At 40.5% G+C, this 18,128-nt stretch overlaps 1 protein-coding gene across 1 annotated transcript in view; it reads right to left on the bottom strand.

Annotated features, from left to right (window-relative positions):
• Positions 1 to 9,626: 9,626 nt before the first annotated feature.
• luzp2 (leucine zipper protein 2) overlaps positions 9,627 to 18,128 on the bottom strand; it is a 213,067-nt gene continuing 204,565 nt past the window's right edge. Inside the window, exons 11-12 of the mRNA XM_080458465.1 lie at positions 15,029 to 15,103; positions 9,627 to 10,590 (exon numbers count right to left, since the gene is read on the bottom strand). Of these exons, the coding sequence (XP_080314591.1) occupies positions 10,483 to 10,590; positions 15,029 to 15,103 (183 nt within the window). The 3' untranslated portion in view covers positions 9,627 to 10,482. The remainder of the gene's footprint in view (positions 10,591 to 15,028; positions 15,104 to 18,128) is intronic.

Genomic DNA, 18,128 nt, shown 5'->3' with positions numbered 1-18,128 from the left:
AACATGTTCAAGTGAAAGTGCAAAACTTTTGTTGTGTTGAAAACAACTGTAGGAGCTGTGGAAACTGGGGAAAGGCAACTTTTAGAAAATGCTCAGGCTCCGTGTAGGCTGCTTCTCAGCATACGTACACAACTGCCTCCAGTGTCACAACTCTTAATCCATATTCTCCTGGGATTTAATATTTTTATAGTTGAGAGTATCAGTAATAGTAACCGCCGATGCTCAATTCATTGGGAACAGGAATCCCCCCCCCGAAAAAACCCCACCAGAAAGACCAAAACACAAAACCTTGGAGATCAAAGAAACAAACACTGACACACTAGAAATAAACCAACACAGAAACAGGATAGACCAACAACCAGAACACAGTGAAGATGCTCAAGCTATACTTCAGCCACCAGGTGAAGACAATCACACACTCAGGCACAGGTGAATCACATCAGGGTGAAAGTCAAGGAGCCTGAAATCCGAGACAGAGGCCTCGTTTACACACACATGAACACAGGTTTTTACAAAAACAGATATTTCCCTCTCTGCATTTACAAAAAAAAAATCTTCAGAATCCTGGAAAAAAAAAAAGTCACGAATTGTGACATAAATATCCACCTTCCCCCCTGAGATGCATCCAGAGTTTATCCAGATCTTCAACACAGAGAAATATCAGTTTTTCAAATACCCGGGTACGTGCAAACGTGGCCAGAGTCAGAATGTCAAAGTAACACAAGAAACTGAATGTAGTAGATGTAAATGACAGTTTAAAAAAAACAATTTCTCCTTTTGTATTTTGATTTCTTCTTAAAATATCCAACAAAGAAAGCATTCTAGACAACGTTACCCCCGCTCTAACACATACACACCCATTCTATCTTCTGAATGGTTTATTTTGAGCTTGCATGTTCTCCTTGTGTCTGCACAGGTTCTCTCTCCTCCACGGACATGGTTGTTAGGTTCTTTTAACAGGATCAAGTAAATTCACTTCTGCCTTTATAATCGAATACTATTATTTGTCATTTTTTATTTGTGGATATATTAGTGCTGAAGAGCTGAATCTTTTTGGGAGTATCTCTGTTTGAGCTGGTGTATTGTCCCACTGTGCCTCCAAATAATGGTTTATCTTTTTAAAGGTGTTCCAGCGATGAACCAACATTTGTTCTGCCGCAGCCAATGTTGGTAGAGTTTACTTATGTCAAGTCTACTTGAGTAAATTCTTGAGTTGAATGTAAGCATGATGTGATGAAGGTGAAAGCACTTCAGCTGATTCGTGGGAAAAGTCCCAGACTGAGAGAATTGTGCACAGACATATCCTTGTTCATCCACTCATACTTGCACTCTGTAAAAAACTGTAAAAACAGAATTGTGTCCTTGTCTGAAAAACACAACAGTGCCAGAATGTGTCAGCACAAACATCTGTATCCAGCTCTTCAGAGGAAGGATTCTGGTTCCTTTTATGAAACTCAGTGAGACCTTGAAGATTGTTAATGAGCACAGTGTTATTTGTTGTAATTGTTTGGAAAATATCCATATATTTAAATGTAAAAATATCTGGTTGCGCAGTTATATTGGTACATTTTCCCATTGTGCTTTAAAAACGGTGTATCTTCTCCAATTAAAAGATGATCTAACTAGGGATGCATCAATACAACTTTTTTAAAGGGTCATATTCTGCAGGATCCACTTCCTAAAGGTTCTCCAGCAGTACTAATCGTCCCCATACCTGGACTGACATCCCAGAAGTGAAGACAGTCTGTCCTCTCTGTCCCTGGCTTGTTTCAGCTTTTAAAAAGTGTGTTGCTCCAAGCAGCCAATCAGAAATCAAACCCTATATAGTGTCATCGGGGGTTTAGCCAATCCCAATCAAGGTAGGTCCTCCCTTTGACTCCTCCCACAACTCGGCAGCTCTGCTCTGGCACATGGCACCACGAGAGGTGGTGCCATGTGGTGCCTCTTCCCAAGATGGGCATGTGTGGGCGGAGCCAGTCCAGCTCACACAGACACAGCAGATTCTGAATGTAGCTCCTATGATCCAATATTCAAATGAGGAAAATCAAGGAGGAGCTAGAAACTTAGAATACTGGAGGTTTCTGGACCGACCAGACCATGTGAAAGTGTTGAAAAGCTGAATAATATGACCTCTTTAAAGGACGAGCACCAGTAATCTATTCTTTAGCTACTTGCCAACACTGAGTACTGATTTTAGTTTATGAGACAGGATGAAATTGAATGCATTGAGAGCTACAGCTGCTTTGTCACGGTAGTCCAGGACTAGAAAGATTGTACACAGACGTGTTTGCAGACAAGCATTCGGTTCAGGTTTTACAGGTCAATAGTGTGCAAGTACAAGTGGGTGAACAAGAACACAACAGTGCAGGAATTGTCAGCTCAGACATCTGTATCCAGCACTTCACAGGAATCTTTCTGGTTATCTTCCACAACACTGGAGAAGACCTTGCTTCAAGTGGCAGCATCGTTTCTCAGGAGTGCAATGTTAAGGTGAAGTAGATTCTGATCAGTAAAAGGTCACACACTGCCTGCCAAATCAGAATGAGGGGGAAAGAAACCTTCAGTGTTGCAAGGGAAGTGAACGATGATTGACCCCGAGAGGCTTTTTTCTTTTTACCATATTCTCTTTGACATTAAAGACATTGCAATGGTGGTCGCGGGAGCGAGTGCAGGGAGTGAGAAACTGCTGATATCTGCAAAATAAATGGAGGTGCAGAGACGGAGTGAAATTGCATCACAAGTCAAATAGATATGGGACAACATAAAAAAAGGCCGGTCAGCAAGTAGAGAATGGTAGACAGATTGGTTGGATGTGCTTTTAGAGGAACTTCTTTAAAGGCTCTGGCTCAAATGTTTCTCCAGGGTAAGCCCGTTGCTTGGACAGTTTAAAATATCTAGTGTTCTCATGGTGTCCGTTTGAGGTCACACTGCCATAAGACTACATAATGCAACTCTGAATCCTCCTTTATGCTGTGTGTGTGTGTGTGTGTGTGTGTGTGTGTGTGTGTGTGTGTGTGTGTGTGTGTGTGTGTGTGTGTGTGTGTGTGTGTGTGTGTGTGTGTGTGTGTGTACGCACAAAGAAAGAGTCAAGAGACGCAAACATCACTGCCGTCATCCGTCTAATGTGTTGGAAGGAACATTTTGACTTTAATACAGCAGGGGATTGTAAATGAAGATACTGTCAAACACCATGAGTAAAATTTGTCTTTAGAGAGTAGAAAAGGAAAGTCAACAACAATTAAGGTGACGGCAGCAGGAAGTATCCTGAGTGTTAATCGAAGGCAGCGTTGCAGATGGCGGTGGTCTTTTAGGCAGTTAAACAACTCAAGGTATCAATAATCCACTCTCCTGGTATTGTTCTGTATCTGTAAGCTTCCTGGATGTAAAGTACAGGCAGAATGCATATTCAATGTTGAGCATAATTGAACCCTGAGACTAAAAAGTCAACAGCAGACGACTGCGATGCTCCGAGACAGTATGTCTCACTGCGCGAGCAAACTTGGATTTCTTGATTCTTAAAATGGTTCAAACACGTGATGTAGAGGTAAACAAGTAAAAAATAATTATATATATTTATATATATATATATATATATATATATATCACAACACACATTTATTGTCTGTTACAGAGAATCAAGTTAAATTAAAATGAACAATCAAGCCCATGATGGTTCGATGAACCAGAAGCAGATGAAGCCACAGCTCTCCCTCGTTCAGTCGTTTCTCCACAACCTCAGGCTTCGAGAAACTCACACCTCGACATTACAGGTACAGTATTTAAATACAGACATCAGAGGAGGTGTCGGTTGGTCTTCCTCCACTGATATGGTGGCACATTTTCTGTCTGGAAGGAATTTGCTCATTTGCAATGAAAAATGTTGGAGTGGAAATAAATAGCATGGTTACACATGTTAAATTTTGTTTGTGAAAAAAAATCCTTGCTCTAATTACATATGAACATTTTTAAGTTGCACTTCTATGTTTTATTCACATACACAAAAGGACGATCAAGATTTGTATAACAAATATATATTATGTTATCGTTTCAATGATTTAGCACACTTGAGGTTAAATTGGCTTCTGACCCCCTGAATTAGAATTCATTTGAAATCTCTGATCATTGTGATCATTTTCTTTTGACGGCTTCTCCCCACTGGGACTTTTGGCCGTCCCAGACGAAACAATGGCGTCTTGGCTCTAAATCGGCGGACCCACATCACACTGTGAGACCAAAGACAACCTGCGATAAAAATCTGACAGTGTCAGATATTTGGGATGATGGTGACATCAACTAACTACCCAATGAAATGCAGATTGAAATGACAAACTGATCAGTGAGACTCTGGCATAAAGCCCAGAGAGATCCTATGCAGCTACGATGGCAAAACACTTAAAAAAAAATAAGATGTTCGATATAAACAAAACACATAAATACCACAAGGGCTTCATGCATGTTTCGCTAGTTTCTTTTTGGTGGCTGGATGGTGCACGCTCATGACGTTTTATTCTTACTCATGTCGACTCGCGTACATTCTCGGCTGCGATTCACGTGGTTTTCATCGTGCAGTCAACACACAGCATCGTTCAAATCTGCACAAGGCAAACGTGACGTCGTGGCCAAGTTTATTAGATTCACGTGGTACAATGTGGCTACCTGTGAATATTTACGGTTTTTGGGGGGAAAACAATGCACGGTGTGTAACGGGCATAACCCTAACCCTAACTGTATTATAGAGGAATTAATTGGAAGTGTAATGAATCACAGTGTACTCAGTGTAACAGATTCCATTTGACAGCACTATGAAATCTCCTCAGATATATTGCCTTCAAGTCAAATAAAGTGAAGTTCGTTATAAATTATAAGAAATCCCAGCTGGGGTTTGGGAATAAAAATTTGCTCTAATTGTATTCTTGGGAAAACAGGTTTTGGTGGTGGTGATAAACTACCCCACAAATTGTCAGATTGATGACAGTGTAGTTCACACAGGAGCAGATGTGATGTGAAAAAATGATAGCAGTTTCATCTACAAAGAAAAAGAAAAAAAAAAAAGATCCTGGCACTATATTCTATGTTGTTCACACTCCTATAACCAATATAATTATACCTTGTAATTATATTGTCTAATTGTTTCGCTATTGATGGATTGAAGAACATTGTGAAAATGAACACATTTGAAACACCTGGGGCTACAAGAAGGTACAAGACATTTGTATTTGTAAATTGTTTCCTACTGCTGTGGCCTAATTAGCTGCCAAGTGGGTGGTGTTTGCCAAATGGGAGTCCTGGTGCTTACAAGTGATACACAATTATAGCACAGCATTAACACTCAAATCTGATGCTAATCTGTGACTGACATCAAATCATTTGGACTTCTGCTCGTGTCCAGCCAAAACACGTTTTTGAAATCACTCAATAAGATCTGAATCGGGTTTGTGACCCAGGCCTGGTTCTGTGTGCAGCTCAGAACTGATGGGTGTTTAAAAGCAGCTCCTCCATCACCACCCTCCACCTCATTAAAACCATTTAGTCTCTCGGCAAGCGGAGCTTTAAGAGCTGTGGATCAAGGAGCAGATGAAGTGGGCAATCTTGAAACACTTCTGCACGCTCTAGAAAGATATTGCAGCCCCCCCCCCCCCCCCCCCCACACACACACACACACACACACACACACACACAGCACGGGGAGTTTAAAAAGAAGAGGTGTAGTTAGACGGAGTATTTAATTAGGTTTGTGTGCTAAAGCGGTGAAGCCTACTCATTGTCATAATGCAGCTGACCTTTGCTGTCTTGAAACTTTTCCACAAACCCGCTTTCCATTGATAATAACAGGAATGCCACATGTTCACACTCAGCTGGGCTGAGGTGTGGAGAAAAAGGTATTAATCATATAAAATGCTCCCATGATGATATTATACCTTCGATGGTGATTAAACCAATATTGTCTCAACTCATCAAGACAAATCCATTGAGTTATGAAACATCCATCCATCTTCCATACCATTTTATCTTCATTATCCACCTTTTTAAAAACGGAATAAAGAAGTGTATTCCACAGTGGTGTCGTGATGGAAATGTTCATATCCAGAAGTTTTCCATCACAGATCTGTGTGAAGTTTACATGTTGTCCCTCTGCATACTTTGCTCCCACAATCCAAAATAAGAGCCCGGCACTATATTCTGTGTTGTTCACACACTGCAATAACAAATAGAGCTACACTCGGTAGAGCGCGGAACGTTGTCAAAGACACATTTGCTTGCAGAACCAAGTCAGCATCTCATGCAAAATGTTGCTGTGTAAACAGGAAACTTCTCTGGAATGAAAACCCCAAAACGATGCATCTTCAGTTGAAACGCTGTATTAGCAGGGTGTTTGTTTTTCACTCTCTTTGGAAGAGAGCTTGTTACTCTGCTTAACTTTTAAATCAAATCAAACTTCATTTGTATGGCAATTTTCATACAGTTCTGTAGCACAAAGTGCTTTTCATGCTTTAAAAGGTGTTAAAAATAAAGCACAACGATAGAAAAACTTCCCCATTTATCTATTAGTGTTTTCCAGACTGTTGGTGAAGTGGCTTTATTCATAATGCAGATGAGATCAATTCTGAAGGAATCCACCAGATTATGGGCATATACAGGATCTCCATCCGCTCCGTAACAGTCGTCGTGAGTATGATCATTTTGTTTCGCTGTCTCCAAGTTACTGTGACATTTTGACTAAATGAAGCTTCACAGACCAAAACCAATCCGGTGAGCGGAGACAGGCCGCCTGACACCGTCTTCTTTTCATACTAATGTATAAGAACAGCCACCGCCCATTTGTTGGACTGTTTCTGCTCAACAATGAACCAAATCACAGCAAAATGAACTGCATGAACTTCACAAGAGACTCTATTATCTGTTCGTACCTAACCGCAATTTCAAATAGTTTCTGTCTCTCAGCCTGAGCTGAAGTCTGACTAACTGTCTTTTTAAAATAATATAATTATCCCGAGCCGGATGGGAGTTAGTGGAATGAAAATGGTACAAAGAATCCTGCTGTCACTTTGGTCACATCCCCAGCTGGAGTGTTTGATAGCGAGCTCGGGGATCTCTCTCCCCTCCTTTCACTTTGGCCGCCGGCAGTTGTGAGGTTTAATGGGGGCGTTTGCAGGATCCACCACGGGTCTCTAAATCCTGGCCACAAGCCCTTTTGTTTTCTTCACAGCGAGACACACAGACTTGGAGAACGCTCTCAAACTCGTGAAAAAAGATGGATTATGGCTCTTGGAATAGCAGCGCACACCTGTCGGATCACATTTTCCAGCGTGGATGCTGGTGACCAAATGTGACATGAAGGAGATGCTGTGACCGCGGAGCTCCTGGAAGCAGCCGGTGGCTCTCAAAGCCCCAACAGGTTTTCACACCAAGCGCCGGTCTCTAAAGGACGATACCTCCCAACAGTTCTGAGATAGTCTCCGGTTACTCAACAATATTACTGAGCACGCCGTGTCAGCGTCACTGTTGGTATTTTAAGCTGATAAAGACGCTGACATTTATAATATTTCATGCTTTATTGTTATTTTTCTCCTTGTTGAGATTTACGTTTCCTTTCTGCAACATTTGACAGCAGAACCATTTTAGAATTGCATTTATTTACCCGTGTTTATTGTGTGTCAGCTCAGACTCCGACTGATCTCCGAACTCCCCTCCTGAAAACTCCAGTTATTTATGTTTCCAACATTTTGGGGTTTATTTTCCACCCTGCCGTACATTCATGAAGGGAAGTCGTTCATCCTTGCAGGTAGACTTTGTAAATTAGTGTCTTATTTTAAAGTTCAGTTCACACAAGACACAAACTTTACTCACAAATTAGTCACAGCTGCAGAAACATAATGAGTCAAAGTTGTTTTTCATGAACTCATAATGATCTCACTTTTCTTTGCAGCAGCTTCAGATGTTGTGTTTTCAGGTCGTTGTTTTTTTGGAAACGGGAAATGTCGGCAATTTGTGTTTGTAAATGCTTCGGCCGTGGTGAGCACTCTCGCCTCATAGCATATCGATAAGTCACGGTGTAAAAGACAATCTGAATGTGGATAACTGTACAGAATGTAATGGTCTTTTATTTTGTGTGCTCGACTCACCTCGGTTAATGTGACGTCTCATGTTTGGTCATGGTGACACTGAAAATCTGCCTCTAATACAGTTAAACACAAGTCTGATGTTGTTGGACTGTATTAGGTCCAGTTTACAAAACAACAATTCCAAGTGAACATGGAAAACCTTCATTGTGTATCTAGTTACAAGATAATAAAGGCCAGAGCCAGTGAAAATGCATCTTTTTGAAAACGCTCTGATGGAAATGGAAAAAATACAAATTTGCACAACTGATCTTCTGAATATGCGCGAGTAGTAGTTTTATAATTGACAGTCACAGAAATAACAATCCAACATGGCCGTCTGTCCGTCTTATCAACATTGTCACTATCTATAGCCTAGTGTTCTCGGGGGTTTCATGGTCCTTTTCAGAAATGTTGGGCCGTTATTTATTTATTTATTTACTTATTTTTGCTTTGATCCGATGTTTGTTTTGTTGCGTTTTCATTTTCTTTTGTTGTTGTTTTGAATTGTGTCATTTGTTTCCCACATGTCCAAACTAAACTTCAGTTCTATTCAAAACAGCTCCAGCTGGTGGACAAGCATGCTAACTACATCGTTTCCAGCATTTTTGTGGTTGTTTGGAAACGGCCGTTACTTTCAAATTGTTTCCATGTAAACGTGAAAAATTTATGAAATGAAAACACAAAAATTATGCATTTTCACTTGAAGTGTTGTCTTTTAAACGAGGCTTCAATCTGTGAACTCGGTACACAATCATCGTGGAACTCACTGAGTCGTACTTATCTATAGAACCATTCTTCTAGTACAGTCCACATACCGTCCAACTTCATGTCGAGTGGGCCCAACTGGTCAAACAGTGGCAGAATAACCTTGAAAGTTAAGCTTTAAAGTTTTTCTTTGCAGAGTATAAGTGATGAAGATGTTTATGTTTTTGCAGACAACAAACAATTACTATGGAAACTCCTCGAATGCAAAATACAGTGAAAAGTCCCCCCAAAACTTGGCATGGCTGCTGCATTATGTATTCTTTTTACAAAGTCACTCTGACAGCATGGCGTTGACACTGGTTTGCATTTTCGCACTGAGGTGACTAGTTTTCACAGCAGCATCACAAGATCTCAGTTGTGTTCGCAATTCTCAAGAAATATGTTCAAAAATCAATGTTTTCTTTGAAATTGTTCCGTAGTTTTGCGGGACAGAGCGGAGCTTCTTGCAGGCTGGTTTGGACCAATGAGCTTAACGCCTGACACCCCTGAAGTAAAACCTGAGATGGTTCTTCAAACCACAAAAAATATCGTTGCAGAAATGTTTTTGATCACTGAATGTTTTCATGTGCACATTGATGGGAGGTGTGTGTGTGTGTGTGTGTGTGCATACGGTTTAAGTGAGGACCCAACTTCCTTCAAAGGTTAACTTTATCTTTTTAAATCTAATTTGTTCTGACCTCAGATGGCGTCAGTGGGTTCATACTGACCTCCCACAAATACACCGTGAACCCGATCACAAACATGCTCACTCATTTCTTTCCCACAAATAACCATTTATTCTTCACACATTTACCGAAAATTACAGTTTATTGAAAGGACACAGAAAGGTCAGATAACACAGATACATGTAGCTAGGAGATACTACTCAGTGCATGGCACATTCTCAGGGAGACGACCCATTGTGAGTCTTTGGCTCTTTGCCTCTGGAGTGTTAAAGGCAGGAAGAGTGCTGAAATATTAAATGTTGAACAGTTGGCCAGCCAACTTGAGCCTCTATATTTCAAAATGTGGAGGAGTAAATTAACCTTGCTACAATGAGTGACAAACAATATTCTAAGTTGGGTAGTAGTAGTAGGAGTAGTAATAGCAGTAGTAGTACTTTTTATTGGTCAATTTTAAATACTCATCACAGGATACAGTGTCAGACCTCACCAGTGCAAAGGGAATTTTCTAGAAAGATCACACATTTAGAAAGCAGTGTCCTCACTCAGAATAAAACTCGGATAAGTAAACAACAAATGAACAATCATGAAACAAGTTACCAGTGCCATTGCTACCTTATAAAAGAATTTCTAAACGCATGCCATTTTACTATGAAGGATTTCAGATGACAGTTTGAAATCTGTTGACAATTCCAGTGTCTCAGCTTCCGCTAACAATGCTGTTATGCATGAATGTGTGTGTGTGTGTGTGTGTGTGTGTGTGTGTGTGTGTGTGTGTGTGTGTGTGTGTGTGTGTGTGTGTGTGTGTGTGTGTGTGTGTGTGTGTGTGTGTGTGTGTGTGTGTGTGTGTTTGTGCGCGCACATGTTTTTTGTGTGAGTGCGCGAGTGTGTGCTCTTAGAAAGATCCTCCAGGCAAGTCAGGAGCTGTGCATTCCCGATGATATGCCGTCCGCTCAGTTGTATTGATGTGGCTTTGTCTTTTTGCTGCTGCCTCCGTCTGCTCCCTCGCTGTCGTCTGTGGGCTTTGTGTCGGATTTTCCAGTCTGGATTTGGCTCATTTGCTGTTAGGTTCAGAAGATAAAGGTTCGTAATGAGTAAGACTGACACAATGATGCTCCACAGAAGACATGTGGTGGTCTGTAATCAGAGCGGAAAAGGCTTCTAAATGTAAGTGGGATACAAAGGATGAAGAAAAACACATTTTTGGCTGCTTAAAGATAATATTTTTTGGGCCAGCTTTTTTATTTCCGTCTCTACCACAGACTTATAATCACACTGGTTCGTTCCTAATCCTCATTCTGTGCACATAACTTCTATCCTATTTAGGAGCGCCTTAAGTTGACACAGCTTAATGACTGTGTTTCCTGGAGGATGCAATTGGTCTGCAACCCTTCATCCTGCCTCGACAGGGTAGTTCACTTTTAACTTGTCAACAGTTTGGCTGCATCCTCACAGATTGAGAACCTCTTGAGATAAATCTTCGAGGATTCAGAAGAGTCCAAAACACACATTATAAAATATAATCACACAGACAATAATGAAATACAGTGTTAACAAAGGGTTTCAGTTGTTGTTCCACCCACCATGTCAACCAACCACCCAAGCCTCAGAACCATAATGATCAACATTTAACTATTTAGGCTCCGCCCCTCCCCTGGTGTCTCCTCACACCCACCCCACTGGGAACTTGTTTCTGAGCAGAACTATCGGACGCCGGACTGACTGTGCAGAGGTAAGCAACAGTTCTGTTTCACCGCCTCTGTTACCCCCAGCCCCAGAGACTGGGGGCAAATGTGAACTACCCTGTTTGGGCAGAATGAAGGTTTGCAGACAAATTCATCCTCCGGGAAAAATTGTGTGGAAGAGATTTTCTTGAGTGGCAAAGGAAAAAGAGCACGGAGAAGCGCTGGCTAAAGGCATTGGATAGGAGTGATGGTTCATGAATGACACTACGGTTTTGTTCCAAAATCCCCACAGAGACATTTTCATGAGAAGATTTGATTTTGCAATTATCTCTTTGTTTTGCATAAATTCCTCAGAATTCTGTATTTCTTCCAGGATCTTCACCAGATGATGGTGAATTGGAATAGGATCCTTCATTTTAAATTAAAATGTCCAAAGTGGTGAACTGAATTCCAAATTAAGAGCATCCTGTGGTGCTTCCTTGTCAACAAAAGTTCCTTTCTCTTAAAGCACAGATGATTAATGTTCGGTCGCATGATTTAAAAATGGCCCATCCAGGCGGTGGTGTTGGTGTTGGTGGTCTTGAAAAACAAGAAAGTATAAGAGTGTATTTTCTCCTATTTTATTTTTAGTCTGAATTCACAAAAGCCAACCAAGTAAGGTAGGATGTTATTTTCTGTTGAATAATTTAGGACATTTTATTTGGCAATTACATGTTTAAGCACTGCAAACAGACAGCGGGAGCAAATTCTCAGAGTAAAGCATCTGTTTGGTATTTACCAATGTCACTTTGGAAAATGCCCCAAGGCTCAGTGGCTGCTTGCAAATTATTGAGTTACACATCACTCAGCATGGCAGCGGGTTATAGTTCTATTACCTGGCTCCAAGCAAAACAAACAAAAGGAGGGAAAATGCACCTCCACATTCATCCCTGCAATTTAAGGAAGGGATGCACCGAGACCACTTTCCATACAGAATTTAAACTATCAGGTCTCTGCTGATAAAAGTACTGATGCAAGTACAAAATCCTGCAGATGTGATTCCCTACAAACAGAAGCCCCTTTTACATGAACCTGGAAACTTTTCATTGCATTGGTGGTCAAATTTATCAATGACGTTGCCACTGAAATTGCAACGTTTTGGAAACTTCTCCCAACGTGGAACTTTTTAAAAACACTTGGACTCTGTTTCTGTGGAAACAGGCGGAAATGCAACTTTTTGAAAAAGCTCTGATTCCATGGAAAGGGCGGAAAACGCAACTGAAAAGTATCTTCAACGTATTTCAATCAGAGCTATTAAAGGGTTGAAACTTTTAAATAATGTTGATTTGTAGTATTTTTGTAGCACTATACATAGTGTAATATAGTAAAGTTACACATTGTAATGTTACATTGTTACACAATGTGTAACAATGTAACATTACGTTACTATGATCTTATAAAGAAAGTAACTAAAATAGGTAAAACTCATATGAAAACATGAATAAATACTAAAACGTGTTTGGTTTTGTTTCCCTCAGTTCATGTTGTCGAACTGATCCATTTTTAATAATGTCAGAAAAAAACCTCACTGATGTTCGTGTGTTTGAAAAATGTCATGGTGGGCACCGTGCAAGCTTTTATTTTCTTTAAACTTCAAAGTGTAAAAAGAGAGAAAAAGCTTGAATGTCAAAAGGAGTACAATAACAAACCGTCCAACATCTGAGTACATAGTGTAAAAGATGAATTGTCGCCTTTCAAGTTGCCACAATATATTTTCCAAAGCAGGTAAATGTTATTTTGCTGGATGTTTGGCAGCCGTCCAGATAATGAGAGAGAAAACTCTCCTCTGTGGTTTTTACATTGTCTTTTTCTCGATTTTCGGGCTTCGTCGATGCAGAGCCGCTCTGTCTGATCAGCCTGCCAGAGGAGACCGAGTGAATAGATGAGGGCCACATTGTGCAATATATCCAACCCAGAGTGCAGGCGGTTCCTGTTTCTCTCTTTTGTTCTTCCTTGAAGCCTTTTGTTGTGTCGCACAAAAACACAACAGGCTGCGGGAGCATAAAGCTCCTTCTTCCCGAAGCATTTGAACACAACGTGAGGTGTCACTCAGGTTCTCCGTCTCACAAATCGAACATGAGAACACATAATGAAGGGAAGGAAAAAAAAAGAAAAAGAAAAGGAGCACCTTAATGCAGATTGATCTGCAGAGACCAGAATGCAAATCAGTCCTAATCAAACTGTTTGCGACTCAGAATTGTAAAAGTTGTTCATGAGAGATACCGACGCACAGAGGGGATAGGATTTCTTTTATTTTTTTTTTATGCTGCAACAATATGTGAGCATTTTACTAATAACATAAAAAAAGGAGGGAACCACTACAGGCGGCTTTGGTACTTTTCTGAAAATATCACCACTGTTAAAATTACCCTGTTCACTTCCACAGATGTGCCTCTGTGATTAGATTTTTATTTTTTTGGCTTCTTTGTACAGAACAGCAGAAATGCCTCGGAGAAGAAAATTGCTTTTGACTTCACCAATGAGAAACATTATGTAGATCTATTTCACTACATCTAGTCTCAGTAAAGATGTTTTTATAACTTATTCTGCTTGGAATCGGTCCACGAAATAACAAAACAACTAAACAAGTCAAACGCATTCATTTGTCAAGATCTCCATTGAAATGCTCTTGGTTTCTTTTCATTTCTTTTTGCAACTAGTCTAAAAATGGATCGCTGCCACTTGGAATGCGAGGCGGTGGCTCAGTTGCAGCGTATTGCGCTGCATTGAAATGAGATGCATTGTTTTGCGGAACCATCTGCCACTGTCAAACAGGTGTGACTCACGTCAGTAATGTGATGAGGGAGGCACTTGTGCAGGGCGCAGCGCAGCTCACTGCAGGTGACTTTGGATCCGGCACTATTGGATTTTAACAGATCGGTCGTCGTCGTCTCTTTTTAGGAAGGTGACGTCGGCTTTGTGAGTTTTATCACTTCCTGTCATTGTCATGAACTCTTGATACAGATGTGATCGGTTCAATCTCACTTCTTCTTCTTGTAGGGACAAATATGATTACTTCTGATCAGCTGGATTACTTTATTACTATAGAGTCGAAATAGTATTACTACACAAGTAATCATATACATCTCAATTGTCAATAAAATATGTTCCAACGAGCTTTTAATACCTAACATGCTTGATTATTCATCTGTGTGAGCAGTTACTTCGACCCCGTTTACGAAACGTTTTCAAGTGAAAATGGAAAACTTTTGAAAACATTGAGCCACTGAAGACGTACGTTTTTTGACAACGGCTCCAAAACGGGGGGAAAACGCAAGTTTTAGAAAATGCTCCGACTCAGTCTCCCAATTGTCGGGATCTTTCCATTTCAATTCAACAGCAGTTCTCGTTATCGAATGTCTGTAGGTTATGTCAGTTTGTCAGTAGTATTTTCAATTTTTTTTTTTCGTAAAATACTCTTTGATTAGCATGGTACTGCCAAATATATATAATTCCTTGTTTGACTTCTAATTTCACGCTATAAAACTTTGTTACAATACAGTTAAAATAGTGTTGTTAGTTCATCAAGAACTTTTCAGTTGTACAAGTTAATTAACTAAAATGTGTTTTTTTAAAGACTAATTCATTATAAATAAATGGCCTTGGGCCGAAGTATGACAGCAGAGAGGGATTTTAAATTCAATGACAATATGAAAAAGATAAACAAAACAAAAAGTTGCCTTCTGTATTGATTTACATGAATTTGCCAGTTGATTTTGTAGTGAAATGTACTGCAGTGAGAGAACTCTGCAGTAGAAATGTAACCGAGGCTCACCTGCTGTTGCTCTGGAAGCTTTTTACTGTCCGGCCCCGATTCCTCCGTCTGGTTCTGAAAGCAGTCGCCTCCGGGCTGGGAGGAGAAGAAAGAAAACACATCATCATGGAGTCAGTTTGTTCAGCTGTGTGTATTCAGTGAAAACATAGCCGACATTAATATTAACCAAAATAAGTATACTTGATTTGTCTAAAACCTGCAGGATTAACCCATTACGGTATTTGGTTTGGTCATTGCAGTACTTTAACTGGAAAAACAGACGTATGTGCTTGAGTTTTTAAATCTACCTTTATGGGGAAACTGAACGGTCGCATTTATTCCACTTTTATCCTTCTTATGGTCTCGCTTATGCGACAAAGTTCACAATGAAAATGCACAATTTTTTTTCATGAAAGTTTACACTCAAATGCTGTCGTTAGCACATTGGGCCACTAGTGGGTGCTGTTGTTTTGTAATGAAATCACACGCATGTGCGCGGAGAACCCCATCGCTATAAACGTTAACAATGGGAGTAGCGACGCAGACATTCGTAAGGACTGACAACCAAGTTGGATTGTTATTACACTGAATGTCAACTATAAAGACCCAGGATCACATGGACTGGGAGTGTTGACTCTCTGGGACTCTACTGAGCATGTGCAGAAGAACTGTTTACGACAGTTGTGGTACACATGCGGTCGCAGCATTTCAGAAAAGTTGTGTTTCCAGTGACTCTGAGTACCGTTATTATGTAAAAGAACCCAAAAACACACCAACAGCGTCGACTCCTGACATTTGCTGGTTGTAATAAAAGCATTAGATAAGATCCACCTTTCAGTTCCATTTGTTTTTTGACGGCTGTTTGGAAATAAAAACAGTTAAGGATGTCACCTTGGGCCCTCAGATATAAAAACGTCCATTCTCCACCACTGACTGTTAAATCTATGATCAGTGCTGTCATCATTACTTGCAGGCACCATATTGGATGTAGTTTCTCCCCGATGTCAGCGAATAGCTACGAGCAATGCCACTCAAATGACAATTGTGCGACAGACTTGCACCGTTTCCTGCTCGTTCAGATGCTGTCGTTGCTTGAACACCCAACATCGGCCCACAATCAAGGCGGATTTCACTGTGAACTGCTTGCTTGAGGAACCTTTTCTACACAATATCTGAAGGGATTTCCAGAATAAAAACCCAGATGCTGCATGTCACTCAGACAATCTCCAGCCCTAACGCAGCCCGGGCGTGTTAATGATGAGCGCTGTCTCCAAGAAGCAAAATCATTTAATGGGTTGCTACGAACCCATCACATTTCATTTTCAAACTGCAAAACATACATGCTTTTAAAAAACTGTCTCTCCTCATTTCCTCTCCGCCCACAGAGAGCGAGGAGGACACGGAGGGATGTGATGGCGTTCATGAGCACAACACAATATCCCAGTCTCGTTTTCAAATGTGGCTCGTCTTATCTGCTGCAGCATGTTTTCCCCGTCTTGCTGCAGGATTTTTTTACACCCCTGCCAGATTTATATAATCAATTACGGGATGGCAGCGAACATTGTCTTTGGCAACATTTCATTAAGGAAACAGGCTTTTTGACACCGGTTCCTACACAGGGGCCAGCTCCGCTCCCTGGGAGGCCTCCCTCTGTGTTTTCTCCTCCGCCGTGGTCTTATCAACTTACATCTGTAATACTGCCTGATAGCCACTTGTCAAAAAAACCTAGCAGAGCCAGTTCACTTGCTTTTTTCTTTTTCTTTCTTTATATCCTCTGGGTTCTGACAGAGTGGGAAGATACTCTTTTGGAGCCATCAAATCCGGCTGCTCACAGTCACCTGGCTCTGGAGAGGTAAGTCTGTGACTTGGAGGGACCGAAAGCCCTTAAAAAAAAACAAATAAATAAATAAAAAAATGTGAAAAGTGAAGGTCAGCGGCTGCTTCTTGCTCTCTTCCCTCAATAACTGCTTTCAAGGTGTCAGCGAGGCACAGAGTGAGGACTTTCTTTGAAGTGAGGTTGAATGTGCAAATTTTTTTTATCTCGACTGGAACTACAACGCGCTCCTGTGCAGCCGCAGTTCAAAAGCAGTGCTGGAAGCATTGTTAGGGAGATTTGAGGTGCCTGCAAAAATATTTTCAGTATAAATAGATCCGTCCAGATCTTTTCATCCTCCATAGATGTCAGATGAAACCCATCACACACTTCTTTCACATCCCAGGATAATATCTCTGCACTTCACTTTTATCTGATCAATAATCCAGCGTCTAAATATAAGAATAAAAAACTAAGTGACTTATCCAATTGATACCTTGACATTATCTTGACTTCTGAATGTTGGTAAAGCATCATATTTCCTCTGACATCCTCCACAAATAGTCTTCTTGTAAGATGTGATGTCAAATGTTAATAACATTTTTTATACATATGAATCCTTGTTGCTTGATTTTTCACAACACTGTAAAAAACATCTAATATGCATGAGTTCTTCTCATAGGAAGGATCTTTTTGAAAGTGCTAATGTCACATTCGTCCCATTAAGGCCCTGTTTACATGTTTACATGTTTACATGTTTACACAACCTTTCAAGTGAAAAGAATGTTTTTGTATTTTCATTTCAAAAAAGTTGTGTGTTTATATGTCACACCTCAAAACGGTGATCAACGACTTTGCCTGTGAAAATTAGATTTGAAAACAGTAAAAAAACTAGAGCTACACTCGGTAGAGCGCAGACTTTCGCCAACGTAAGTTGTTTGCTGAACCGAGTTAGCATTGCAAGCAGGTTAGCCATTAGCTCATATCAATGCTAACTAGCCTGTCAGGTAGCTACATCAGTGTGAAACACTGAGCAGGGAGCGTCTCCATGGCAACAGACGCTGATCTCCTTTGAGCTCCATGAGGAGCCTCTCATCCACTTTGTATGGGACATTCTTTTCACAGTTTTTTGAGTACGACCCAACAATGACCCTAAGACCCTAATATTCAGTCAATCATTTATTCTCTCGACTATGTGTGAGCGCAGTACTTTCTGTCCAATGAATTGTGAATAATTAGTTTATTTGTTTACAGCAGAGCGGCCCAAAGTTTTTAATTTTTTTTTTTTTTCCTGATGGCTTCATATTT

This window comes from Lipophrys pholis, assembly GCF_963383615.2.
Source record: "Lipophrys pholis genome assembly, chromosome: 2".
Lineage (NCBI taxonomy): Eukaryota > Metazoa > Chordata > Actinopteri > Blenniiformes > Blenniidae > Lipophrys > Lipophrys pholis.
Note: the sequence above shows the minus strand (reverse complement) of the source record. Positions and strands in the feature narration are given on the sequence as shown.